This window comes from Leucopleurus acutus, assembly GCF_964270905.1.
Source record: "Leucopleurus acutus genome assembly, chromosome: 2".
NCBI classification, from domain to species: Eukaryota; Metazoa; Chordata; class Mammalia; order Artiodactyla; family Delphinidae; genus Leucopleurus; species Leucopleurus acutus.
Window position 1 is genome coordinate 135,630,597 of NC_139143.1, and position 27,935 is coordinate 135,658,531.

At 37.3% G+C, this 27,935-nt stretch overlaps 1 protein-coding gene across 1 annotated transcript in view; it reads right to left on the bottom strand.

Annotated features, from left to right (window-relative positions):
• The window catches only part of IL23R (interleukin 23 receptor), a gene marked incomplete at both ends in the record, with an annotated part of 52,942 nt that overhangs the window by 22,279 nt on the left and 2,728 nt on the right, over positions 1 to 27,935 (bottom strand). The window contains 4 exons of the mRNA XM_082832611.1: positions 5,316 to 5,461; positions 9,535 to 9,695; positions 20,948 to 21,071; positions 27,428 to 27,724. Coding sequence (XP_082688737.1) covers positions 5,316 to 5,461; positions 9,535 to 9,695; positions 20,948 to 21,071; positions 27,428 to 27,724 — 728 coding nt within the window. The remainder of the gene's footprint in view (positions 1 to 5,315; positions 5,462 to 9,534; positions 9,696 to 20,947; positions 21,072 to 27,427; positions 27,725 to 27,935) is intronic.

Consider the following 27,935-nt stretch of genomic DNA (forward strand, 5'->3'; position numbering starts at 1 on the left):
TGTAATATATTCTTAATTTTGGAACAGCTGATTTTAATAGGGTGGGAGAAAGGGGGACCTAATAGCAATTGTTTGAATTCAGTCTTCCCTCCTCTCTCTCTCTCTTTCTCTGCAGTTGCATATTTAGATCAATAATTCTTCCTGAATGATGAAATAATTTCACTTGTGAATGATGACTTTTGGAAAAAATTACCTACAAACTAAGCTGTTAAATTGGTCCTTATTGCAGATCTATGCATTCTACAAGGATATATATATCCTTTCTCATATATATATATGAGAAAACAAAACAAAACATTTAAGACTGTTGAAACGTGAAAATCCAATGTAAGATAAGCAAGAAAATAGCTGAGGGATAAACTTAAAAATCATTTTTCTGGGACTACAACCTGCTATAAAATATAATGAAAAAGGACCCCCAGACAAGCTGGTTCAGATGGGAGAGAAAAACCAAGGCATTTATGCAGCACCTTAGTGTGTTGTAATAGTGGATCTACTGAAAAAAGTGAAGCACAATTAAACGTAAACATAAAAAATGTCTAGGGCTTCCCTGGTGGCGCAGTGGTTGAGAGTCCGCCTGCCGATGCAGAGGACACGGGTTCGTGCCCCGGTCCGGGAAGATCCCACATGCCGCGGAGCGGCTGGGCCCGTGAGCCGTGGCCGCTGAGCCTGCGCGTCCGGAGCCTGTGCTCCACAATGGGAGAGGCCACAACAGTGAGAGGCCCGCGTACCGCAAAAAAAAAAAAAAAAAAAAAAAGTCTAGAAATGCATTTATTCAGCAACTGGGAGAAAACAGTCACCATGAAAGAGAAAGTTAAAACTATCACGATTAAAACACACACACACGACAAGGTATACACGTCATTTAGAGATTCTAATGTTAAAACCCAGTCTTAACATAAATCTTTAAAACTTGCAATGCATTGAAAATGTAAAAATCATAAACATATCTGTTTTGGGATATCACGTTTCCTGAAAGATATCATTCAGAGTTTCCGTAAGCCACATTTCTACCCACGGCCCTTGAAATTTTCTGCTCTTCTAAATATGACTGAAGGCCCCTAGAGTCTACTGGGATCCAGGAGAAATTTTTTTTTAACATCTTTATTGGAGTATAATTGCTTTACAGTGGTGTGTTAGTTTCTGCTTTATAACAAAGTCAATCAGTTATACATATACATATGTTCCCATATCTTTTCCCTCTTGCATCTCCCTCCCTCCCACCCTCCCTATCCAACCCCTCTAGGTGGTCACAGAGCACCGAGCTGATCTCCCTGTGCCAGGAGAATTTTTATTAGTGCCAAAAGTTTGACTTCCATATGCACCCTGCTTCATATGAGCTGCTTTTGGAGGGGAGTTGCTGTTCTCCAATATGTCTCTTGCCATTATGTTTATAGATAAGTCCTCTAAGAAGAGAAATACCCTAAAGTACAGCCAGAGTTCTAAAATAGAAAGAAGAATTTTATGGAACTGTTAACAGTTGCTTCTACTAAGAGGCCAACCAGGTGCCTGCTTAGGGCCTTGCAAGCTGAAGATGGTACCTTCAAAATGATACTTTCAGAGGCTACAATAGTCATTGAGAGAGCTGGACCTAACTGTGTTCCTATGCAGAGGGTATGACCTCAAGGGCCAGAAATATAACTTTATTTTTATAGCAGCTGCTTTCTTTTTAGAGCCTCAATTCTGAAGGCGTGAGGCCTGGAAACTTAATCTCCATCATTTTGAGGTACCTCTTTTCTTAGGGTTACACCTAAATTTCTGGGAGCATCCTTGGGTGAAGGGGAGAATCTCAACCTATTCAGAGTTCTATAATCCCAACTTCCTCTGACTTCCAACCTGGGGCATAGCCCAGATGAGGGGTCCTGCTCAGTAACCACCCAAGTCTAAACTCTTTTTGTTCTACCCCCTTACCAACCTCTTCCCCTCACCCATCTCCCCCTCTCTCTGCTCAGGAATCTTTATCTAGTCTTTGGTGTGAGAGGGAAGGGGGATGGGGATTGAGAGAGCCAGTCATGACTAATCACATTTTCTTACAAGTCTTCTGTCCTATACTAGCATTTATACTTTTGAAATGCAAAGGCCAAGGATTTGAACCTTGGCTATCTGCCTGCTGTTCTATTAGCCATTCCAGGAAAAAAGTGAATGCTTGGTTTTGTGCAGCCCATGAGCTAAGAAGAGTTTTTACATTTTTTAAATTGTTGAAAGAAAATCCAAAGAAGACTATTTCAATGATGCATGGAAATGATATAAAATTCAAATTTCAGTGTCCAAAAGTAAAGTTTTACTGGAACACAACAATGTCCATTCATTTACATATTGCCTATGGCTACTTTTATGCTACAAATGCAGAGTTGAACAGTTGGGACAGAGATCTTATGGCCTGCAAAGCCTAAATTGTTTACTATTTGGCCCTTGAATAAAAAGTTTGCCAATACCCTGGTCTAGCTTAATCAGAGACTCGAGTCAATATTAATCCATTCAGTTGAACTTCTAGTCAGGATTTCCCTACTCTACTATCACTGCTGTTGGCACCATTAAAGGCAAATAATAATAATACTAATAGCTAATGTGTCAAAATATTATCTGTGTGAACCAGACATTATAAATATCAATGGAAATACAAAAATGCTTATGGAACAGTCCTGTCTTCCAGGGACTCATAGTTAAAGGATGGGAAAATACACATGTAAAATGGTAAATACAAACAACATGGTAAATGTTCCTGAGATAAGGTACACAGAAGTGGGCAAGGATGTCAGGGAGGTAGGGAGACAGTCCGTGAAGATAACCAACAAGTAGGTATTCTCCCCATGGTGTCAGCCTTGAAGGTTCACCTGAAGGACTGGCTGATACCTCGTAATTTATATGCAGCTTAGCTAAAAACAGCTGAAAACACCCTCAATGCACTGATTTTGATTTTCAGGTGGGCATCCTTGGCTCGACCACACCTGCTGCATGGCTCTCCTGGAGGTTAAGATGAAGAGGAACAGTAACAGCCAGCATTTACTGAACATTAACTCTATTCCAGGCTCTGGGCTAGCTTCTTCCATCATTTGATCATCCCCCAAACCATATGAGGTAGGTGCTTATCTTATCCCTCTTTTAGGTGTGGTAATAATGAGGCCCAGAGAAGCTAGGGAACTTGCCCAAGGCTGCACAACCAGAAAGTGGTAGAGCCAGGCTTTGAACTCCAGAGCCTATGTGCTTAGCCACAAGGCTTTGTGCATAGCTGTCTGCCACTTTGAAGTGAAGAGCTTCCTTCCATCAGTTATCTGATGCAGGCAGAGCTGAGGTGGAAGAACAAATCGGTAGTCCTTTGTGTCTGCCCACTCTTCATGACTCTCGCTTCCTGTCTGCTTACAAGGAGGTAAAGACAACATTTTTTGCATGATCCAGATGAAACTGATGGGTAACAAATGTAAAAAACAAAGCATCATTCTGGCTGTTACCAACTGGACTTGGGTCATCTGTGTGAGTAATTACATTTGGAGGAATCATGGTAAAAGGGATAGGATACACATATTGAATTGAAACTGGTTCCTTCATTTTCCCAACATTTTTGGGGTGCCCAAAGTGATGTAGGGTCTGTAAGAGGCATTAAGTTACTAACTCTGTAAGCTTGGAGAACCTGGCTTAAGCTCTTTTCAAGCCCTGTGTCCTCATTTCGATGATGGAGCTGATACTACCTATCATAAAAGATTGTGATGAAGATGAAACGAGGTAACAAATATTCTTTCAGCTCCTCCATTTGCCTGCTTCTGATAAAGAGAAGGTTTTGAAAAGGGAACTCAGATTTACCTCTGAGTTACCAAGTCTCACAGTGGCATATGTAGCACCACCAAGGGGAGCAGAGAACAAGAATTTCAACAAGAAAACAGTTGGTTTCTGAAAATCTATTCAGGGATACTGATACTGTAACTCCTTTCTATTTTCTAAACACTCTTATAGCTTATTATGCCAAATAAAGAAATTTCGTCTTCTCAGTATCATCCTATGACCCTGACACTACCCAGGTGTCTTATTAGAATAAAGCCTCATCCACTCAGAATCTAGGATGAGAGTTTCATTTGGATTGTTTTCAAATTTACCTAAATTCCACATATGCAGAAGATTGGCTGTGAAGCTTTTAATCTTGCTCGTCCTAGGCTTCAAGCATGGGGTTGCTGTGCACACAAATGCCGCAGTTATTTAGTCAACGAGTCCAGCAGGCTCTTCATTTGGTTACTGACCAAATGCTGCAGAACATGGACTTGCATCCAAGTGTAATCTAAACAACTAAAAGATCGCATTTCTCATGTACATTAACAAGGGTAAATAAACAACTTGGCATCCGGGATTTCTTTTTAAAGAGCAGTCTTTAGAGTATGTCATGAAATCAGTATAGTTTTACCCTCATTTTCTTGACACCCTTTAAACATATTGTTCTACAGCAAAGCCAATATCGTTCATGTTCAGAATGATGAAAACTTTGGAGCCATGCTAATCACCAGAGAATAAATACGTATCATTTCACTTAACTCTCTGAAAACTGGTAAATTCATACATGACACATAACTATTAATTAAGCAAAGCCATAAACTCCATTCCTCAATTATTTTGACTAAATGCCAGTTTATTGTACTTAAAAATAATAAAATGGCATTTGTTTTCAAATACACTAAAATTGGTACTTTTTCTTCAGCCAGGCTAGTGTTACCCTGTAGTTCAAATTAGTGAGTTTTTATTATAATGTTCACAGGTGCTGTCATGTGATGCGATTTTATTAATGAACCTTGTACCTATGCCTCTCCTAAGATGCTTACTAACTTACCATTGGTATTTAAGGATGATTAGTTTGCCTAGACATTCACTTTTTACCTTATGCTCATCTAAGACTAATATAGTAACAAATTTTACATTTTGGATTGCACATTCTTCATTTAAAAAGAGACACCCATAAATCTGAAGTTCTTTGAACAGACTTTATTTCCCTGGGTGGCTGTTAAATTTCAGCATAGAATACTTACATTTTATATTCATAATCACTGATATAAATTTCACCCTAAGAGACAGTGAATTACAAGGAGCTAAAGAGATGAATCCATCCTAGTTGGACATTTGTCTATTTAGCAGTTTACAAAAGGCAAGAGACCTTTTCAGGAAACACCTCTCTATTTGGAAGCATCATTATTAAAAGTAGAGTGGTTTGAATATTACATGAACAATCAGATAAAAACATGTAAAATAAATCATTATACATCCACTATGGTCACTGACTATTGGCTGGCTTTTCTTTCACTCACTTACATGCAAAAGAATAGTAAAAGTTAGCTTACGTTCCAAGTTTGGTTTGTTGTAGCCTTGTATCTCATTTCACAGGAAACCTTTTCAATTGATGTTTGACTATTCCAGTGGATTATGGTTTTGGGCACTGTAGTATTTATATCCTCAGCCCTGGAAATAATGGATGCAGAAGGTATCACTAAAGAAAAACAAAAACAGAAATCCAGCAGCTTAAAACTTGCCTAGGGAGAAATCAATATTTTTTCATCAATATTTAGAATGTTAAAACTCAAAGTACCAAAAAAAAAAAAAAAACTCATGATCTAATTAACATGAAATTTTTCTTGTTTTCTAATCTATTATGTAGGAGAAAACTGCTGTTCTTAAGTAAAATTCTGTTCCACCCATTCTCCATTTCTGTTAAATGGAGCTCTGTCTTGTCCTTTCCCACCTCATACTCACTCCCCTGTATTCTGAACTAATGAAATTCTGAAGCCTGGCCTATTAACAAAAGAATGTAAAAAGGAGGTAAAGAAGATACCTCTTCTTTCCCGCATCTGTTTAGGCAGAAATGATGTTTTGCATCCTAAATTTAGTTCAGAGAATCTAGTTTGGTAAGATGTAAAATTAAGATCGTTCACAATAATATTTTTATTCTCTTGTGTCATAGGGAAACTTGTATGAATATTTATATTTATTGCTAACTTTTGTTATCTATTAAAATAAATCTGTACTTGAATGTATGATTCGAACAAGGAGTCTCACAAGACTCTTAGACTTTACAAATTATTGCTGTGTTCTGTGATTATGATTTTCAAAAGGAAACTGACATTCTGATTGGTTATCTTACTAGTTATTTTTTGTAGTAGGTGTAATGGTGTAACTGGAAGCTCTGTATTTCTAAACTGTGTAAATTCTTGTAAATTTGTTCTGTCTGAACAGAATAAAATCATGGGCATTTCCCATTTCTCCTATATGCATAGTAGAACAGTGAAAACCTATAACTTTGTTAGATGTATTACTTAACAAAGAACTCAAGAACCTTTATGTGTGTTTTTAGAGGCCATTACTACAGCTTAATATTCTCTATGACTTTGTTTCCTTTTTGTTTATTCTAAGTTTATAAAGTATTCTTTGGGAAATTTGTTTTATTTTCAGTGAATAATATTATCTAAAATTATGTGCACAGATATATGATTTGTAGAAAAATATAAAAATTGAAGATTTGCTTTCTAGTAGCACTGACCTAAAATAAAATCCGTGGGCTAAACCCAGTATAGAACATAAGTAGTAGTAGCAGGATTAATCTAATTAAAGAGCTTACCATACTGAAGTTTTATCATCTGAATTCCATAGGTGGTTTCCTTTTGCTAGTTTAAGCTTCTTGTAATGAGAATCAGAATTCAGAGATTTCTAGAGTCAGGGAAGTGGATCTCCAGGGCTCTGAAACCACTTGGGACCATTTAAGCACCCTCAAGGCTACAAATTACCTACCCCCTCCTGTCTCCCACCTCTGAGTGTGACCTGCCACAGACGTAACAGCACAAGCATTCCGAGACCCTTTTGCAGAAAGAGATATTCTGGGGAGGAAGCAAAAGTCTGCTTAGTCCTATGAGAAACGTAAGTTGGGTTTAAGATAGAGTCTTAGCACAGAGCAGATCGGTGCAATAGAGATCTGACAGTTTAGGTTTGAATGAGCTTATATTTTTCAAATAAAAACATGTTATGTAATGTGTACTTGAACATTAGTTTGTTACACAAGACTCAGAATGTTGAATTTTTGCTCTCATTGCTTTGGTTTCATACATTCCCATTAGATCTTAAATTTTTAAAAAATACCGTCAATTCCATCGTAGATGCCATATCTTTAGTTTCCACTTATATTGAAATAAAGAACCATATTGTAGTTCTTTGGTGTCTTTCTAACAGCATGTATTTACTTATAATTATTCAGTGGGGAGAACTAATGTTCAAAATGGCAGCCGGAAGGCACTGCATTTTCCGTATTGAAACTTATTTCTCTATAAGAGAAGTTTAAGCATTCCTCTCACATGTCATTTTGGCAGTGTTACTGCACTCTTAATTCAGCCCTGCCTTTCAGCATATCTTCCTAACTTAATTAAAGACCAATTCCATAGCCGTTATGTGGAAATTGCTCCCAGGAGAGTTCCCTGTCTTCAGTTTCGTAGACAGTTCATATATCTAACTTGCAATGTCTCATTCTTAAAGGGCCACAAATGAATATAGTTCATCCATTAATAACCTAGGGGCTCTGTTGGGATTAGCCTCCTACACTGTCAACCTGTGCTTTTCAACCTGAGTTTCTAAGGGTGCATTTTGGGATACTGAGAAAGGAGGAAGAGAAGGAGGTGGAGTAACTCTAAACAAGAGGCTCCCTGGTTCAGTGTGAAAAGCAGATTTGGAGGTGACAGCCAGATGAGATTTTCCCTTTATGGGAGGTGGCGTGCTGGTTAATTACAGCAAGTCGGCAAGTCTGAGATGACATCTGGCTCTCCTCCTTCCTAGCTATGTGCTTTGAGCAAATTATTTTATCTCTTTCTTCGTCTGTAAAATGGGCACAGTGGTACCATGCATGATTGTTTTCAGAATTAAATGTGATTTGCATGTTAATTGTCTGGAACACTATAGGTGTTCAATAAATGGATGCAATGACACTAAGATCATAATAAGATAACAATGGTAATAATAGCAGTAAGACTAATAGTAATAATCTAGTTCCTAAAAATGATACTGCCAAAATGATACTGAACACAATAGCCTTTAAACATCATTAATCCATTGAGGGGAACCTGTTTTAAGATAAGGGCATGTTATGGCTATATCCTACCTCAAAATGTAAACTTACAAAAATGTGGAGAACTGTAAGTCCAAGAATATACAGTACAATGGAGTTACTATTCACCACCATAGTCAGCAGTGTTTGTTTTCAAAGCCAATATTCATAGCATAAGGGCAGATTTTTAGACCAATCTTATTAGTTGAGATAGTTCAGTTTAGTTGAGACGTTGAGATATTAGTTCCAATAAAAGACCCCAGTAGTCCCCAAAGGATACCCGTGTTGTGCCCCAAGAGGTGTCACATCCCCTAGAACATTAATCAGCAGGAAAGTTGTCAGACACATTGCAGTGTGCTTTAAATAAAGACTGAGGATAGGAGTTGAGGATACTAGAACTAGAGGCTTCCTAGCTCTGCAAACTCAACTTCTAATGCCACCTAGCCTTGGTTTCCTCATGTGTAAATTATAATCTCTTCTACAGAATAGGACTGTTGTGAGGGTTAAATAAGATAATGTATGTAAAAGCAGTTAGCACTGAAGAAAGTGTGCCATAAATGTTAGCTACTGAAATCATCTTTAATAACAAAAACAGGAATAATTGGCACTAGAATCTCCAGAGAGAAGGTGATTCACACTTGGTGCTCTTTGGCTGTACTCTGGCTTTAGGACTACGATATAGTTGTAAAGGGCTCAAGGGCAATCACTTTTTGGAAGTTATCTTAAGGAAAAAAACAACTACTATGCAAAAATTCAGCCAAAAGGTTGTCCATGGCAGTGCAGTTTATGATGGTGAAAAATTGAGAACCATAATAAGGGGCTAATTAAAGATATTAATTAAAAATAAGATTATAGATTAAATTAATAGAAATATGTATTCTATATTATTATTTTTTTAAAGGCAAGTTCTAAAATACCTGAAGCAAAAAATGTTAACTTTTGTTGAATCTGGCTGGTGTACATAGAGATGTCTACATAATTCTCCACAATTTTCTGTTTTTTGTAGAACTTTTCAAACAAAATCAAACAAAAACATAACTTCCAAAATAGCATATACAGTAGAATGCTTTAGTATGCTGTACTTCTCACAACATAAGACTCATCACACTTTATTATAATCCTTATTTCTTTCCCTCTTCCCTGGTAGATTGCAAGATATTTAGGACAGGAAGTATCTTCCTTGTCTATCTCATTCTCCCTAGCCCTTAGAACAATGGTTAAACGTAAGAAGTTCTCAGTAAATATTGTGAAAAGACATACCCCATGTAGAAATAAGACTGGAAGAATATACAACACAATGGCAGCCTTACTTATCTTTGGCTTGTCTCAGGCAGTGACTTATGGGTAATTCTTGTTGTCTGTATCATGATCTTCAGGAACTTTAGGGAAACTCTTTTCAAATCTCAACTTCATTTGATTAGGTCAGAACAAATTAGTTGTTTATTCGTAAAGCCATTACAGAATTTCTTTTTCTTTACCTATATCGTCCAGGTGAATTTGCACTTGTTTTGACTTCTCCGTGCCCAGTACATTTGAAGCTTGGACCCAAACCAAGTACTTCTTGCCACCTTGCAATGAATCAGTGGAGATGTTAACATAACTTGAAGTGAGATACTCTTGCTCTTCTTCTGTCTCTAAACTTAAAAAAAAGATTATGATCACCACTTATGTTGGTTTGAATTAATTATTCCTCAATTTTTTTGATGCTATCTTTTTAGCTAGCTTTCAGAAGGCAACCTTTTACTTAAAAATGAATCAGAATTGGTTTCACTTTTAGAATTTTTTAAAACAAAGTCAAGACCATCCAGGGCCACAGTATGACTTTCATGGGCCCTAAGCACTTTTGCCTTCATAGACCCCTTCTCCCATTAACATAAAAAAGTTTATATGTGTGTAGGTATGTTTATGTTTATATATATATATATATATACACACACACACACATATATTCATATAGATTATGTTTCACAACTGCTGATATAAAAGCAACTATATTAATATTACATATTAAACCATTTTCTTTGACCTAATGGTTCATTTTTTCCTGTGATTTTAAATGCAATTAAACATCCTGTAGACTCCTGAAAGTATGGCTAGCCCTGGGTACTATGCCTACTGTACCTCTTTGGGAAGGGCAGCTGTGGACATGGCTTGAAGTAAATGAGCTCCCTCTGAGAAGGAGCATTGCACAGGGGTTCCATGCAAGGGCTTTGTAATAAGGAATGCTAACTTCATGGTAAATAAGTATTCAAATATGAAAATAAGAGAATGGCAACTATGTGTAAGTAGTAAGTAGGGCAGCTTTGAATATTTTCCAGTTAGAGAAAACCACATACATGTTGTTAATTGGTTTGTGGCTAATTCTTTTATCACACGTATTGAGACCACAAGTCAAAATGGAAATGTATTCTCAAACCGACATTAACCATAGTTACCAGGCAATTTAATTCTTGTTTTAAAGTCTACCCCTCATATCAGCACCTAGACCACAAAGCACTATTTTAGATGAAGAATCTAATTGTAATGACTGACTATATACTTTAGGACAATTTTTGCATACAACTGTATGTTACAAAGGTTTTTTTTGTTTGTTTCTTTTTTTTCTTTCTTTTTTTTTTTTTTTGCGGTCCATGGGCCTCTCACTGTTGTGGCCTCTCCCGTTGCAGAGCACAGGCTCTGGATGCGCAGGCTCAGCGGCCATGGCTCACGGGCCCAGCCTCTCCGCAGAACATGGGATCCTCTCGGACCAGGGCACGAACCCGTGTCCCCTGCATCGGCAGGAGGACTCTCAACCACTGCGCCACCAGGGAAGCCCTGTTACAAAGTTTTTTAAATTTCTTACTTCTATTTCTTTTTTTCTTGTGCTAACTAATACATAACAGATTATTTGTTGAAGGAGTCAGCATGATTTATATTTTTCTGAAGTTTCCATTGCACCTAATCCTAGTTGTAGTTAATAGATTTTTAATAAACACTGCTGATTTGTGGTGATAATGGTGAACAGTACTTTTTAATGTAATCATTCATTCAAAAAATATTTATTTAACACCCACTATGTTCCAAGCACTACTTTAGTCACTGGGGCTACCACAGTGAACAAAACAGGTAAAGTCCCAACCTTTGTGGAGCACACATTCTGGTGGAAACAAATGCATATATAATATGTCTTGTGGTGATAAACATTCAAAAGAGAAAAGAAGGAGGTTAGGAAATGCTAGGAGTAGATGTGGGGTTTTTTTTTGTTTTTTTTTTTTTAGGGAGATTGGGAAGATCTGAGCATCTGAGAAGGTAACACTAGAGAAGTAAAGAATCAGGTCTTGTGGCTCTTTGGAGCATTCTAGGTGATATACAAAGACCCTGAGGCAGGACCTTGCCTGTCCTGTTCAAGAACAGTAAGGAGGTCATTGAGGCTTGGTAGACTGAGGGATGGAAAGGGATGAGATGATATCAGAGAGTCCTAGAGGAGTGGGAGATTTAGAAGGCATTGTAAGGTCACATAAGGCCATGGAAGGACTGCCTTTGATCTCTGAGTGAAATGGGAGATTTTGAGCAGAGGAGTGACATCTGATGTGCATGTGAAAAGGATTACTCTGACTACTTGTGCATAATAGACTGTAGCAGGGCAAAGGTGAAGGGTAGAGCACCAGTTTACTAATGCAGGTGAGAGATGATATGGCTTGGATCAGGCAGTGAGAAGTCAGTTTTTTAAAGACAGATCCAGTAGGTTTTGCTGATCAGTTGAATGGGGGGGGGGCATGTTAGAGAGGAATCCAGGAGGACTCCAATGATTTTAACCTGAATACTGCAAAGGATGGTGTTACCACTTACTGAGATAGGGAATGCGAGTCTGGGGAAAGGAAACTGGGTATTTGGTTTTGAAAGTGTTAGCTTGAAAATACATTTTGGACATCTAAGAGGAAATACTGAGTAAGATGTTAGATAAATGATGGCTGCATTGCAGGAGAGATATCTGGACTGGAGATATAGATTAGGGAGTTTTACACCATAAATTTGGGTGAGATCTTTTAGGTAATGAATGTAGATAGAGATAATAAGAGGTCCTAGGATAGAGCTCTGGGTCACCATTACTTTACTGGAATAAAGGGGAACTGGCAAAAGAGACTGAGGAAAAGCATCCAGGAAGGTAGGAGGAGAACCAAAAGGGAGTGCTGTCCTGGAAGCCAAAAGAAGGAAGTAAAAAGCTAAGTTAAATGTTCCTGATGGTAAATCCTCCTGATAAGGAGGGTGGGGACTGAGAATAAACCATTGCATCTGGCAATGGGGAAGTCATTAGTGACACTGCTAAGACCTGGAGGTGAAGGGCAAAAACTTGACTAGATTAAAGAGACATGAAAAGAGAGGAAGTAGAGGCAGAAAGTACAAACAACTCTTTTGAGGAGTTTGCCATAGAAGGAGCAGAGAAATAGATTAGTGGAAGGCAAGGACCAAGGGAGGGTTGTACTTTCAAGAGAGCAAATGCTACAGCATCTTTGAAAGCTGATGAGGAGATCCAGTAAAGATAGAAAAGGCGATGATACAGAAGAAAGGAGTATTGTTGGAGCGATGTCCTCTAGTAGGCAGGCAGGGTAAGATCTAGTACACAGTGGAGAGCTGGCATCAGGGCAATGGTAGTTCATCCACAGTACTAGAAGGGAAGACGAAGTATGTGGGTACAGATGTCAGTGTGTCAGCAGATGAGGGAGGCTGTGGTATTTCTCATTACTCCTATTTTCTCAGTGAAATAGAAAGCAGGTCATCAATAGAGTGAGGAAGGGGAGAAGATGTTAGAGACCAGAGATGAAAGAAAGAGTAATGAAATAATTACCCGGTTAGCGGGGGAGTGACTTGACCAGTGAAGTGTAGTAGGACTACTGGGTGGCTACCTGGGTCCAGGTGAGGTGAGTGGTCATGAATATAAAGTAATATCAGTCAGTAAGTTTGTGTTTGTCCCCAGCCACAATTAGCTCTCCAAGCACTGGTGCAGAATCAGTGAGGAGATGGATTTTAACATATGAACTGGTTATTGAACTCAGTAGAAATATAACATCACAGCCTCAAATATATTTGGAATTATATCTAAGAACTCTGGTTATAATGAATATGCATATGGAGAGAAAGATGTGGCAGAAACAAGCAGGCCTTATGAACTGGAAGAGTAGGCAGTTGTTTTTAGGGGTCTCATTAAAACTAAAAGACCCTGGGCTTCCCTGGTGGCGCAGTGGTTAAGAATCTGCCTGCCAATGCAGGGAACACGGGTTCGAGCCCTGGTCTGGGAAGATCCCACATGTCGCGGAGCAACTAGGACTGTGAGCCACAACTACTGAGCCTGCGCGTCTGGAGCCTGTGCTCCGGAACGGGAGAGGCCGCGACTGTAAGAGGCCTGCGCACCACAATGAAGAGTGGCCCCCGCTCGCCACAGCTGGAGAAAGCCCTCGCACAGAAACGAAGACCCAACACAGCCAAAAGATAAATAAATAAATAAATAAATAAAAAGTGGAAGTGTAGCAGTTACATAATAAGAATAATACAATATCTAAAACAAAAAATTAAAAGACCCTATTGGTCTTTCATAGTACCTGAAAATTCTACCATTGGTGCTGTTCTAAACAGTTTATAAACTTGTCATGCACCGACATGTTGCGTATTTTAAAATTTTTTCTAGCATTTAACATAGTTCCAAGAAGACATGAAATACTAAATAAATATTTGTTAAATTGACTTGAATAAAATAGAATGAAGGGCCATCATGCACTTATTTTCATTCAACAAGTTATTTATTTTCATTCAACAAGGTACTGTGCCAGACATTGCAAGAGTATCCAAGGTAAAGAAAGAACGTATTTACATGAAGCTGTTGAGCGTAATGGGACAACAGTAAGTAGATATTTATTAGCAGAGATTCATTTCTTTTTTTCTATCACCACCCACTGGTACATAGCAAAATACAAAGGGGTTGAGGAGTGTATGTGAATGGACATGCAGCTCTGCTGGTGGGGTCACCACAAAGGTTCTGGGGAGAAAGAAGACTCTTGAAGCAACACAGACACAATTCCTCTACTTTACAACTTCACTCCAACACCAGACGGAGGCCCTGATGGCCCCTCTGCTGCCATAGAGGGAATGCCATCTTTCTGCCACTGTGGAAACAAGTGGGTGGGCTGAGGTGAAATGCCTCTCTCTATATGTGATTTTACTGGAAAACAGAACCACATGAGTTGGAAGTGAAACCTTGCAAATGCTGATCTCTACCTATCTGCCCAAGTGGAAAATACCCTGAGAACCCAGGATCTAGAAAAGGCTTTTTAAATCTGATACCACTTCAACCACAAAATTCATTATAACTCACCTTTTTCCTAGGGGGAAAGGCCTTCTTAACCATAAGTTAGAAAAACGGATTTCTCTAATTTTTCTCAACTCGTGGGTGCATTTTTAATTAATTGTAAGACAAACAGGTGTTTATTTTCTTTTCCAATTTGTCTGTGCTTATAGGAGCTCATTCTTTGAATTTGCTAGAGGAGAACATTTGTTTTTATGGTAACCCTTCACATCTTTTATGATAACCTATGATAAAGTTTTTAAAAAAATGATAAAATTCCATTAATCTGGACTCAATCAAGTCAGAATTTGGGTTAGGTTTGCCTGAGTTTGGCTATAATTTGCTCTTGGTTTCAGAAAAGACAGTAAGAAAAGTTTTTTTAATATATAGGACCTTGTAGTATTATTAGTTAACTAGATTGTGAAGGGAGGATGCAGGAAATGTTTATTTCTAGTTATCAGAATAATCACTCAACGAGTGTTTATTGAGCGCTTACTATGCGCCAGGCCTCATCCTGGGCTCAAGCAATATAGCAATGAACAAAACAAACAAAAATTCTTGCCCACATTGGGTTTACATTTCTAGTTTGAATAAATGAGTGACTTTACTACTGACATATGTACAACAGTTAGAAAATGAGTCTTATTAGAGCACATTTAACAATCTTTCTAGATAGTCATCTGTCCAAAATTACTGTTACTTGAAAATAATGTAAATAAAGTTATTGTTGATAATATCCTGTAAGTGATCATTTTTTATGGCTTTACATTAATCTTGTCTCCCAAATCAGTCAGGTTTTGATTTTGGAACAAATCAAACAAGTCTAGAGAGCCAGCCTTGAGTTTCACCCTAATGTTCTAATATTCTAACATCACCTTTTTGTCAGTTTCTAAGCATTTCCTATTTGTGAGCCTTTTCTTATAATTTGCTTTCTTGTAAGTTTTATAACACTCAGTATGGTATTACTTATACTCATTTCTCAGGAGGCTGAGGCTTAGCAAAGCTAAACAAATTTACCAAGATCCCTCAGCTAGCAATTGTGGTAGATACTATTAGATGACAGTACTGAACTCCACCCATAACACCCCTCTCTGAGGTTGCCATCCTGACAGAGTAGACATGTAACTCCACTCTGGCCAATGAGATGCAAGTGGAATTCCATGGGAGAATATCCTTTTCCCTTTACCTCTTTCCTTCCTGAAACTTGGATGAGAAGCCTAGATGTGTAGCATCTGAGGATTGAGGCCAACACACTAAAGGCTGCAGAGGAGAAAAGTGGAAAGAGCCTGGTTCCTTGGGGTATCATTGAATTAACATGCTAGCTCCATACTACCTACCATTATGGCCTTGTCTGTTTAAGTCACTGCACTTGGGTTTTCAGATATTTGTACCATAAAAGACATCTAAATGATAAGCCTCAGAACTGGAATTCAAACAAAATTCTAAAGTCTGTACTCTTTCCAATGGATATTTCTGACAGTTTGCTCTTTAATAAATCTATTCTTCAGACTTCCAAAGTGACTTTTTGGGTACTGAGAACAATTTCAGTATTCATAACTACTGCAAGTATTCCTCACTTGATAAAGAAGATGTGTCCCTCAAAAACCACGTGTAAATAATTTAGACAGATATAATTGTTAATGCATTAATGGCTTTTAAAAGAGATATATAATAATCTTATAAAATATTAGGAGAACATTTTTATGATACTAAATAGGAAATTAGGGGTAGCCAACAGGCACATGAAAAAATGCTCAACATTGCTGATCATTAGAGAAATGCAAATTAAAACAACAATGAGAGGGGCCCTGGCGGTCCAGTTGTTAGGATTATGTGCTCTCATTGCCAAGGGCCTGGGTTCAGTCCCTGGTTGGGGAACTAAGATCCCACAAGATGTGCGGCATGGCCAAAACAAAACAGAACAAAACAATGAGATACCACCTCACACGTGTCAGAATGGTTATTATCAAAAAGTCTACAAATAACAAATGTTGGCAGGGATGTGGAGAAAAGGAAACCCTAGTACACTGTTGATGGGATTGAAAATTGGTGCAGCCACTATGGAGAATAGTATGGAGGTTCCTCAAAAAACTAAAAATAGAACTACCATATGATCCATCAATTCCACTGCTGAGTATATATCGGAAGAAAATGAAAACACTAATTCAAAAAGAGACATGCATCCCAATGTTCATAACAGCATTATTTACAATAGCCAAGATATGGAAGCAACCTAAGTATCTATCAACGGATGAATGGACAAAGAAGATGTGGTATATATATATATATATATATATATATATATATATATATATATATATATATATATATATATATATATATATATATATATAATGGAATATTACTCAGACACAAAAAAGAATGAAACTATGCCATTTGTAACAACATGGATGGGCCTAGAGGCTATTATGCTTAGTGAAATAAGTCAGACAGAGAAAGACAAATACTCTGTTATCACTTATATGTGGAATCTAAAAAATAAAACAGATGTATGTAACAAAACAGAAACAGACTCACAGATATAGAAAACAAACTAGTGGTTACTAGTGTGTGTGGGGGGGCAAGATAGGTGTATGAGATTAGGAGATACAAACTATTATTTATAAAATAAATAAGGAACAAAAATATATTGTACAGCACTGGGAAACACAGCCATTATTTTGCAATAACTTTAAAGGGAATATGACCTATAAAAATATTGAATCATTATGTTGTACACCTGAAACTAACATAATATTGTAAATCAACTATAATTCAATTAAAAAAAGCAGTATGGCAGTTCCTCAAAAGTTTAAACTGAGTTACCATATGACCTAGCAATTCTATTCCTAAGTATCAATATATGCTCAAGCGAAATGAAAACTTATGTCTATACATAATTTTGTACATGAATGTTAGTAGAGCATTATTCATGGTAGCCCCCAAAATGGAAACCACCCAAATGTCCATCAACTAATGAATGGATACATGTGATATATTCATACAATAATGGAACTTTAGTCAGCCATAAAAAGGAATGAAGTACTGATACATGCTACACCATGGATGAACCTTGAAAACCTTACACTAAGTGAAAGAGGCTAGTCATGAAAGACCACAAATTGTATAATTCCTTTTATATAAAATGTCCCGAGTAGGCAAATGCACAGAGGATGCCTAGGGCTGGGAGGGTTGGGGGGAGACGGGGAGTAACTGCTAATGAAGATGGGGTTTCTTTCTGGCATGAAGAAAACGTGCTAATATTGTGGTGATGGTTGCACAACTCTTTGAATATACTAAAATCATTGAATTGTACACTTTAAATAAGGTGAATTGTATGGTATGTGAATTATACTCAATAAAGCTGTTATATTAAAAGAAAAAGAATTAACCAACTAATCAAGATCAGTGAGTCCATGAGATAGTATAAGTTGCAGGAGATAGCAAAGCCTAGGCATTCTCTGTCAATCTGGCACTATCTAACTTTTCTTTGAGCTTAAATTGTGGTGTTTCCTCCCATACTGCCCTCATTTTCGCATTCCTAAAGTTGCCTTTGCAATGAGATTCTTGTCCTCATGGACTCTTTTCATCTCGAGGGGACTACTTTATCCCAGGGGCAAGGAGGATTGGTTAAGTCTTGGACACCTGTTAGAATTCTGGCTCCCTTATGTCTAAGGGGAAGTAACATAAGCTCTGTAAAGGGGACAATTCTAATAGTTACTGCTCAAGGTTAAGCTGAGGATTGAAGATGTAAGGCACATGAAGTATGGAGCGCAGTGCTTAGTATATTATATATTTGACAACACAACCCATCACTGATCTCAGTGTTTCCATCATCCCTTTGCTACCTGACCATACCGCTACTTAGTGAAAGATGTGAGCTTCTTGCCCATGACATGTAGCCAGTAACCCCAGGCTTAGCAATGTATTCATAAAATCTGTCTAGTTTTTACCCAAAATGTCTTGAACACAGAGGTGTTATTTTTATGTTTCACTTAATCAAAGTTATTCTGAGTACCTAACAGATGGAGAGAGAGAGTAAGATTGGAAGGTTATTCTTTCCCATAATGATGAGACCTGGATAGCATCTCTCAAATATACCCTGTGATCTGGGTTCCCACACCACTTCAGCAGAAAAGACTAAACTAGGAAGAAAGCAGTCAGGCCACCCCAGATTCAAATCCCACCTCTCCCTCTCATAGCTGCGTGGCCCTGGATGCATCACCTAACCTAGCTAAGCCTCAGTCACCTGTCTACAAAAATGAGAAAAATAATCATATGTACCACACAAGGTTGTATAGGGGATTAAATGAGGTAGCACATATAAAGCTTTTGGCCCAGTGCTTGGCAAACAGTAGGAGTCCAATAAATATATATATATTTTTAAGTATAAAAGAAAAAGTAGTTTGTGAAACTTTTGAGAATCACTAGAGAAAACGTGTACTTCAAATACAGTTGACCCTTGAACAACATGGGTTTGAACTGTGCAGGTCCACTTATAGGTGGATTATTTTCAATAAATATATTGGAAAAATTTTAGGAGATTTGCGACAATTTGAAAAAACTCACAGATGAACTGCATAGAGATATAGCCTAGAGATATCAAAAAATTAAGAAAAACTTAGGTATGTCATAAATGCATAAAATATTTGTAGATGTTAGTAGATACTTGTCTGTCCTTACATAGGCATAAAGTGAGTGATATTTAATATAAAATTAATGATGTGTTACTTTCTTACTGTTCTATAACTTTGCTTTCAAAGAATTACATTACCATATAGTACGCCTGTTTTTCCTAATCAGAGAAACTGCGTATCAGCCTATCATCACAGGTAAGTGTTTTTTTAAAAAATGTAACAGAGTTTCCAATGCTGTATTATGAATATGACTGCAATATTGTATGCCATAAAAATTTTATAATGATTCATTCATTAGTGTATAGGCTAGGCTATTATAAAGCAATCATATTGCTGCTTCTTCCCTATCAATGCATGAATTGTGACACCTGTAAATAAACATGAATTTCTTTTTCACATGATCTTTTCATTTTTGATATCAGTAGTAAGAGATGATTAATCTTGTAAACAGACAACATTAACTTACAGTATCAAGAAATACAGTACAGTATTATAAATGTATTTTCTCTTCCTTATGATTTTCTTAATAACATATTCTTTTCTCTAGCTTACTTTATTGTAAGAATACTGTATATAATACATATAGCATACAAAATATGTCAATCAACTGTTTATGTTATCAGTAAGGTTTCTGGTCAACTATTAGTTGACTATTAGTAGCTAAGTTTGGGGAGAGTCAAAAGTTACACCAAGTTACACAAAGGGGTCAGCACCCCAACCGCTGCGTTTTTCAAGGATCAATTGTACAAAACTAAAGACATTCTTTTAAAAAAAAATAAATGAAACAAAACAAGGATAGGGTGACCAATGTAGCCCAGTTTGCCCACAATTTTCCCCCCCAAATTAATGGTATTATTTCCATCTTTAACACTAGCAAAGGAGTCCAACAGACTGACATACGTGGATATAGTTTAGATGTAACAGTGAAACATTTTTTTTTTAAGGGATAGAAGAGAGTTTTATTCAAGCCAAACTGAGGACTATAGCCCAGGAGACAGCCTCAGTAGCTCTGAGGGACTGCTCTAACAGTGAAACATTTGAACTATGTACATTCAGGAAGGAAAAGATTTTTTTCACATCAACCTTTTCCTATTTTGCAGTTTCTGAATAGCAGAAACTAAAGATACATTTCTCCCAATTTAATTTAGTATGAAGTAATATAACTCTTATGATCAATTATTTGTCCTTAAGCGTAAAACTTAAGAGATTTTGGCTGCATGGTTGTCTGGCTCCTGAAGTCTGGTTATCGTTAGAACGTAACAAAAGAACGTTTCCACAAAGCCCTCCTCAACTCCAATTAGAAAATTATTACTTTCATTCAATTATTACTTTCAGTTTTAAAATTGAAAGTCCTGTGTCCTGATAGCTCCCTTAGTCTCAGGCAAACCAGGGAAGATGGTCAGCCTACACAGACACCAAATTTAAGATTTGGGGGTCATTATTAATAACTAATAGCTTCGATGAATGTAGTGCTGACTATGGACCTGGCACAGTGATACATACTTAAAAAGCCAAATTCCACTTAAATAATTAAAATTACCCTGTGCATTAGGTTTTATTTTTAAACCCATTTTAAAGATAAAGAAATGGCAATTTGGAGAGATTAAAATTGCCTAAACCCTAGAAGGAGGATGGAGCTGGGATTTGAGCAAAGATCCTTTTAAAACTGTGCTGTGCTGTATCCCATTAGGCCCTTGCCCCCAATTACCTCCAATGAGTAAAAAGAGTAGAAAGATTATGGAACACATTTTCCCACAGAGTGAAAATATTAATGGCCTGAAAAGCGTTTTGGTAGCTTCCTTGATCATTATTAGGGAGTTGGTGATAAAAAGGATGCATTTAATATTTAAAGTTGATTTCTTGGATCTCTGCTGGAGGCACAGCATGGGCTGGACTGGAGTGGAATTGCTCAGGTTAGACTGTTAGGAGGGAACCTACCTCTGCACGTAAACCACATACTTGGTGTCTATGTAGGTGGGCTTCCCAGGGTTCCAGGTGCAAGTCATGTTGCCTGAATATTCATAAATGACACAGGTTACTTTGTCAGGGACATCTGGTGGATCTGCAACAAAATATATCACTTAGGAGCATAGAAACATAAAGTTTTTTATAGTTACTTGATAAACTTTCCATTTTATTTGGAAAACCAGGCCAATTGGTACACAGCACCTCCCCCATTCCATCCCTACCAGCTCACCTTGCAACCCACTTTGCCCTCAAACATTGCTACTTTCCTCCATATACTTTACTATATTCTCCCCTCCTTTGGGATACTAAGGTGATCAAGTTCCTCCCATCCAAAAAGAAAATTCCTCTCCAAATTGTCTCCCCTCAGCTGCCAACGTATCTTTCTCCGTTTCATAATAGCTTTTTTTTTTTTTAAGTCCATTATACTGGTCTTTTTCCTCAACTCCCATTTACTCTTGAACCCCAAACAATCAAGATTCAGACCTGCAATTCCACCAGAACCACTGTTGTTAAGGTCATCGTGACTTTCTAATCCACAAATCCCATGATTTCTGTGAAGTCATCATTGAGCTTGACCTCTGCAGCATTTGCTATTTTGGTCACTCCCACCTTGAAACCTCTCTGCCTTTTGGCTCTTGTGAAAGGGTTCTCCATGGTGTTTTTCTTCAGCTCTGGCAACTCTCTACTTCTCCAGCACCTATTCCACTACCCACTTTAAAAGTTTGTTGTTCATACATACAATGGAGTATTACTGAGCCTTTAAAAGAAAGGGAATTCTGACATGCTACAACATGGATGAACCTTGAGGACATTATGCTAAATAAAATAAGCCAGACATGGAAGTGCAAACACTATATGATTCCACTTATAGGAGGTATCTACAACAGTCAAACACACAGAGACTGAAAGCAGAATGATGGTGTCTGGGGAGATGGGGGAGATGGGGAGTTGTTCAATGGGTACAGAGTTTTGGGTTTGCAAGATGAAAAAAGTTCTGGGAATGGATGGTGGTGATGGTTACACAGTGATGTGAATATACAGTATGCTTAACGCCACAGAACTGTGCACTTAAGAATAGTTAAAATGGTACATTTTACTACAATAGAAAAAGATTAAAAATTTTTGGCATTCATAGAATTCTATTTCTAGTTTCTCTCTCTTTTTCCCTTCTCCCATGCCCTCAACTCTTTCTCCGAGTGGCCCTGTTATGGGGAATATTGTTAGTTTTTGTCTGCTACCATCTTTCCCTTTGAGAATTGACATCTCCCTCACTCCCAACCTCCACCCCTATGCCAAGGGCTGTCAATCACACAGAAGTGTACCCTTGACCTAGGCTAACTAATCAGAGTATTTCCCTTGGGAATGAACACATGACTCAAGATGAACCAATCAGAGTTATCCAAGGATCTTCTTCTGGAGCCATTGTAAAAGAGGTGCTTCTCCTCCACTGAAACTGCTATCTCTGAGTAACATGTGAGCTGTGAGTTGTTGATGGCCATCTTGCTGTCATAGTGAAACAGTCTATTTAAGAATGAAGCCAACACAGGGGAAAACAAAACCCAAGAAATGAGAAAAGATGAGAGAGTTCTAATGACATTGTTTGAGCCCTTGGAGCCTCTGAAGCCTATGAAACCCCAGCAACTGTAGAACTGAATCTGGAATTTCAGATGCATCATCCAATAATAAATTACCAAGAATCAAGATAAAAAAAGAAGTATGGAAATACTGAGTTTTTAGCATATGCTCACTTTTCAGGTGTGGCTCTCTCAGCTTGTGCCTACATTTGCAATACTGCCTGGGAAACTTGATGACTCAAAAAATGACAAGAGGGATTTCCCTGGCAGTCCAGTGGTTAAGACTCCACACTTGCACTTCAGGGGGCGTGGGTTCGATCCCTGCTCGGGGAGCTAAAATCCCACATGCCTCACTGTGCGCCCCAAAAAAAAGGAAAAAAAAAATGATAATTCTTTCCCATTAAAAAAAAAAGGAAAGGATGGGGGCTCAGAAAGAATAAAAATGCAGACATTTATGCACCTGAAGTTATACCCAAAGCTTTATCTTAAATACAAGTATGTTCTTGCACTTCACCTGTAAATCATCTACCAAGAATACTACTTATAAAAGAAGAAATAAATATATGAAAAATTTATCCTCATTGCAAATTAAACCAATAATAGATGTCATTTAGATCTATCAAATTGGCAAGGATTTTGAAAAATGTTAATCCACAGTATTGGAATGAACTCAGGGAAATCCTCTAACACACTGCTGGTGGGAATGCAAATTGATACAACCTTTATGGAGAGCACTTTACATATCACAATCTTTAAAAGTGGGAGTAATATCTTGCGACGCAGCAATTTTAAATCTAGGAATGCAACCATATTGAAATGTTCATAGATATACAAAAATATTTGGCTAAAAAGGGTTTGCCTCTTAAAGTGTTGTTCCTAATAATGAAAGAATTGGAGACCACCTTAACAACCCAAAATACACTCCTAAAATACATCCAAAAACAAAGTTATAGAAGACAGTTTAAGTATATGGCCTTTGGAAGGCACTAGAAATATGTTTAATTAAGTAAGTAAGTACTGGCTATATGATAAAGTGAAAAAAATAGTATAGTATAGTAGTCTCATTTGAGAGACAAACAGAGAGATAGAGAAGGAGAGAGAGAGAAAAAGACTGAAACTTGAAAGACATATTCCAAATTATTAAAGAGGGACTCTGTTAGTAGTGAGATTATGGGATTATAGAAATGATAAGTATTTCTTTTTTGTTAGTCCAAAATTTTTAAAAACTTTCTACATAAATGCAATTTGATTTTACAATTAAAAAACATATTTTCGAGGAGATATGGGGATGTATGTATAGCTGATTTACTTTGTTATAAAACAGAAACTAACACACCATTGTAAAGCAATTATACTCCGATAAAGATGTTAAATAAAAATAAAACTTTAACTTGGCGTTCTCAGAAAACAAACAAAAAAAACGTGTTTTCAAACAGTAAGAACACACTAAAACGTGTAGTTGTAGTATCAAGTTACAATGGGGAGAAACTGGACTCCAAGTAGGATAAAAGAAATCTTTAAGTTTTCTTTGAGCCTTGAAGGAGGTAGCTGTGGAAACATAAATTTAAATCATTTTGGATATTGATTGAGTTGGGGTCCCTCAGTGATCTGTGCTGAAGTTATTTTTTCCCTCTGGTTTCAGACAGAGTATCACTGATTTGGCCATCCTAAAAGACAGCTGTCAGTCTTTTGGACTATGTTATTCCACAGCATTCTCTCTGAAGTGTCTGGTAACTAATTAACTTTGCAAAAGATCAAATAGATTATATACACACATGCAAATATACACACTATTTGTTAATGTGAAGCTATGTAAAGAAGGGAATGTGAATATGGTTATAAGAATAAGACCGAATTGTTTTTAGATCTCATTGCCAGGTTATTAAATGCCCATGGATAAAAACCTTCTGTACAGCCAGATAGCAGAAAACACTTTGCTCTCTCCTACTAATTGCACCTCTCCCCTACCATTGGGTCCCTCACTATTCACAGGCTAGGTTTCTTGTTAATTCAAAGTTTAGCCAAGTATCATTTTCTACTGAGAGCTTCTTGAAGGCACTGTCTGTGATCCCCTCTTCTCTGAATTTCTATCATTTAACACATTTATGGTGCATACCAACCACTTAGTAAAGTTTATTTCATGACTTGATTGGCTTGATTAATAAAATGACAATGAGAAGAATTTAAAATGAAAAGAAAGTCAATACTTATGGGAAAGATCACTCCATAATTCCTTACCTAAGGAGCACGCAGACCAGCCTATTGTGTCACTAATGAGACTTAGTAGCAATGTTAAAGACGAATATTCAGTGCCTTCTAGGCACTGATGACAAGTAGAGATCAAAGATGGTTAAAATTTAAGTCAAAGATATTTAAACTTTTAAATAAATGATTATGTGGATATATGACTTTCATGAATAGTTTAATCTGGTGTTTTTAAATGAATAAAGACATCTTATAGTATTTTATCCCGTGAATGGTGTGACTCTAATAGAATACTTTTCATAATATGCATGCATTTAATCACAGATAAGAATCTAGGAAGTTTTTAAGATTATGGCTAAAAATGAAAACTGTGATAATAATAGTTTGTATTTCACAAATTACACATTAAGATACAGAACCTTTTTAATATGTTTAGATATCTTTTTAGGAACAGCAACGACTCATTTATCTTCTCTTTGTCTTTTATGATTTGTCTCCAGTTTAGAAAAATATACATAATCATTTTGTTCAGAACAGTGATGATAAGTTGACACAAAAAAGCTCACAGGATGAATATCCTGTAATCAAAGTGATCCAGTGAAAGCAATGTGATTTCTAGAATACCACAAAACCCCTCAAAAACCTTTGCTTGACCTACTTAAATAGAAAGTTCTGTTTGCTAAGAGTGCAGAGCCTGAGAACACAGGGGTTCTTGAATCCAGGGGTTTGAGTAAACCCTTACATGGCAGTTACAATTTCACGCTCATAACCAGAGGTCTGTGTAAGTAGTTCCAACTCACAAAGTAAATAAGTGGAAAGGATTATGTTCTTTCTAAGCAGCCATCAGCAAAAAGTATAAGTGCTTCTAATATGTTGTCCTGGAAGGGGATAAAAGGCCATTTCCTGGCCCTAAACATCGCCTGGTGGTTGTGTTTGAGGGCAGAGGGCCTCAGGCAACACAGGGAGAGCGGTTGGCAATAACCTGTCACCCAAACTGCAACAGAGGGAAGGAGGCGTACTTCTTTTGCCTCCTTTCTCACTCTGGCTTTAATTAAAAACTAACCTTTCCACACAACTGTGAAAGTTACTCATTTGCCCTCTAAAGAAATATTCTCTCAACACCCCACCACACCCCCAAAGAAAAAATAGGAAAGTATTTAAGCATGAAGGGTTATTTCTGTTTCCTGAGGATGTGGACAAGCTAAGAAGTCCTTAGACATCAGATAAGATGTCTACTTGTGGTTTCAATTCCTACAATTTAGGGCAAGTTTAGCGTGTTAGTATTACTTTAAGGCATAAATTTTTTCTTTGACTCCAAAACCTACTAATTTCCTTCCTTAGTTGACCTCTACCACTTCCCACGGCTCTTCTCTCTTGAAAATCACAGAGATCAGGAGCCCAGCAGGACAATAGCCTTACTTGAGAACAAGGAAGCCTCTTGCTTCTCAGACATCCCCTCAAGGGGCAGGTGGAGGTGGCCAGGTGGGCTTGCTCTGTCTAGCTGAGGACTGGAGATGAGGAAGAACTCAGATTTGATTCTCAAAAGTACGGAGAAAGGGAGCATGACAAAGACCCAAAGCCCTCTATCTTTCACTGAAAATGGGCCCAGATGCTGTAGGGAATGAACCTCTGGGTTAAAACCGTGCTGAACTTACTGATTTTTCCTTCATAATAGTAGAACCAAGAGTTAAGTGTATAATTATACAAGCCAGCCCATATTACTATAGTAACTTAAACACCTTCAGAATACCATGAACACAAATTGAACTTACCAAATATTTAAAAAATTAACTTAATTAATTTTTTCTTAATAATTATAATAACAAACACAATTATTCACAATTAGGGCAGTGACATTAGGAGCAGGGAATTGTATCAGAATCTCCCCATGTTTCATCAAAAGGATGCATTTAAGAGGGTTTAGGCACATTAATGTTGTAGTTTAAAGTGTATAATATGCTTTCAGATAAATTATTGAAATTTGATGCTTACCATAGCCAATATAATGAGCCTCATTTTACAGACATGGAATTGAGGCTCAGACTAGTTAAGGAACTTGCCCAAGGTCACACAGCTGGTAAGAAGTATAGCAGGCACACAAAGCTAATGTTGCAAATGTTTTTCTCCTACCTAAATCTTAGCCTCAAAATTTTTCAATGGGATCTACTTCAAGGTTGATATTATTGAATAGTTTGGATAACAATGTTAAGTAAAAAACAGATGAGAAGAGCAACAGTGAAAATCTGAGGATGCTGCCCTTCACATATGCTGTGTTTGGCCAGACTAGTGTTGAAAAATTATTTTTTGAATGCATTGGCATGCAAACATTTAAAGTTTGTAGAGTTCACATTGAAAATTTACACTTCTGTCTTCTTTTGAAGTGTCCAAAGATCTAGGGATACTGGACCCTCATAGATGCTGAAGCTGGGCAGTGGCTGAGCCCAGTAGACCATCTCTGTGCTTTCCTCTCTGCACGGATCCCACCAGCCTCCTTAACTCACACATTTCACCAGCCTGGCCCCTGGAGACATTTGAATTTGCAACTCTTACATTAAACTAATACAAGAAGTGAACTATATTAATTTGCCTCTATTTTTAGACAAGATTGGTAATTACCAGTTAATTGTTAGCCTAACTTTCATTTGGATTTTGAATGCACCTCAACACTTACATCCAGAAGAAATGTCTTTTCCACATATCAGTGTCTCTTGAAAATATCCAGGACATTCAGCAGTACAGTACATAAAGGCTTGTGGCTCCTGAAAGTTGTTATACCAAAGGCGAGCCGTTGTTTTATTAATTCTTGTGATTTGAAATCTTTCTTTGATGCCATTTTTATAAAAATAAAGTTTCCTTGGTTGGCAGTTCTTAATTGCTGCTTGGCAATATATAGAGATATTCATACCCATCTTAAAAATTGTGGCTGGTTCTACCCAGATGCGTCCAGAGCAGTTTATATTTGTAATTCCTGGAAAGCAAATAGATAAAATTAAAAATTCCATGTAAAGCATTAAAACCAGAGATTCAGAAGAATGTGCTATTGCATTTAAAAATTTTTTTCGATTAACTGAATAATTTCCATTAGAAAAGAGTTTTAGGACTCAGAGTATCATTTGTTTAGTTTATCAAAGTGTGTTTTTACTGTGTTCTATTGATGTTCGGCAGCATGACACCAGACT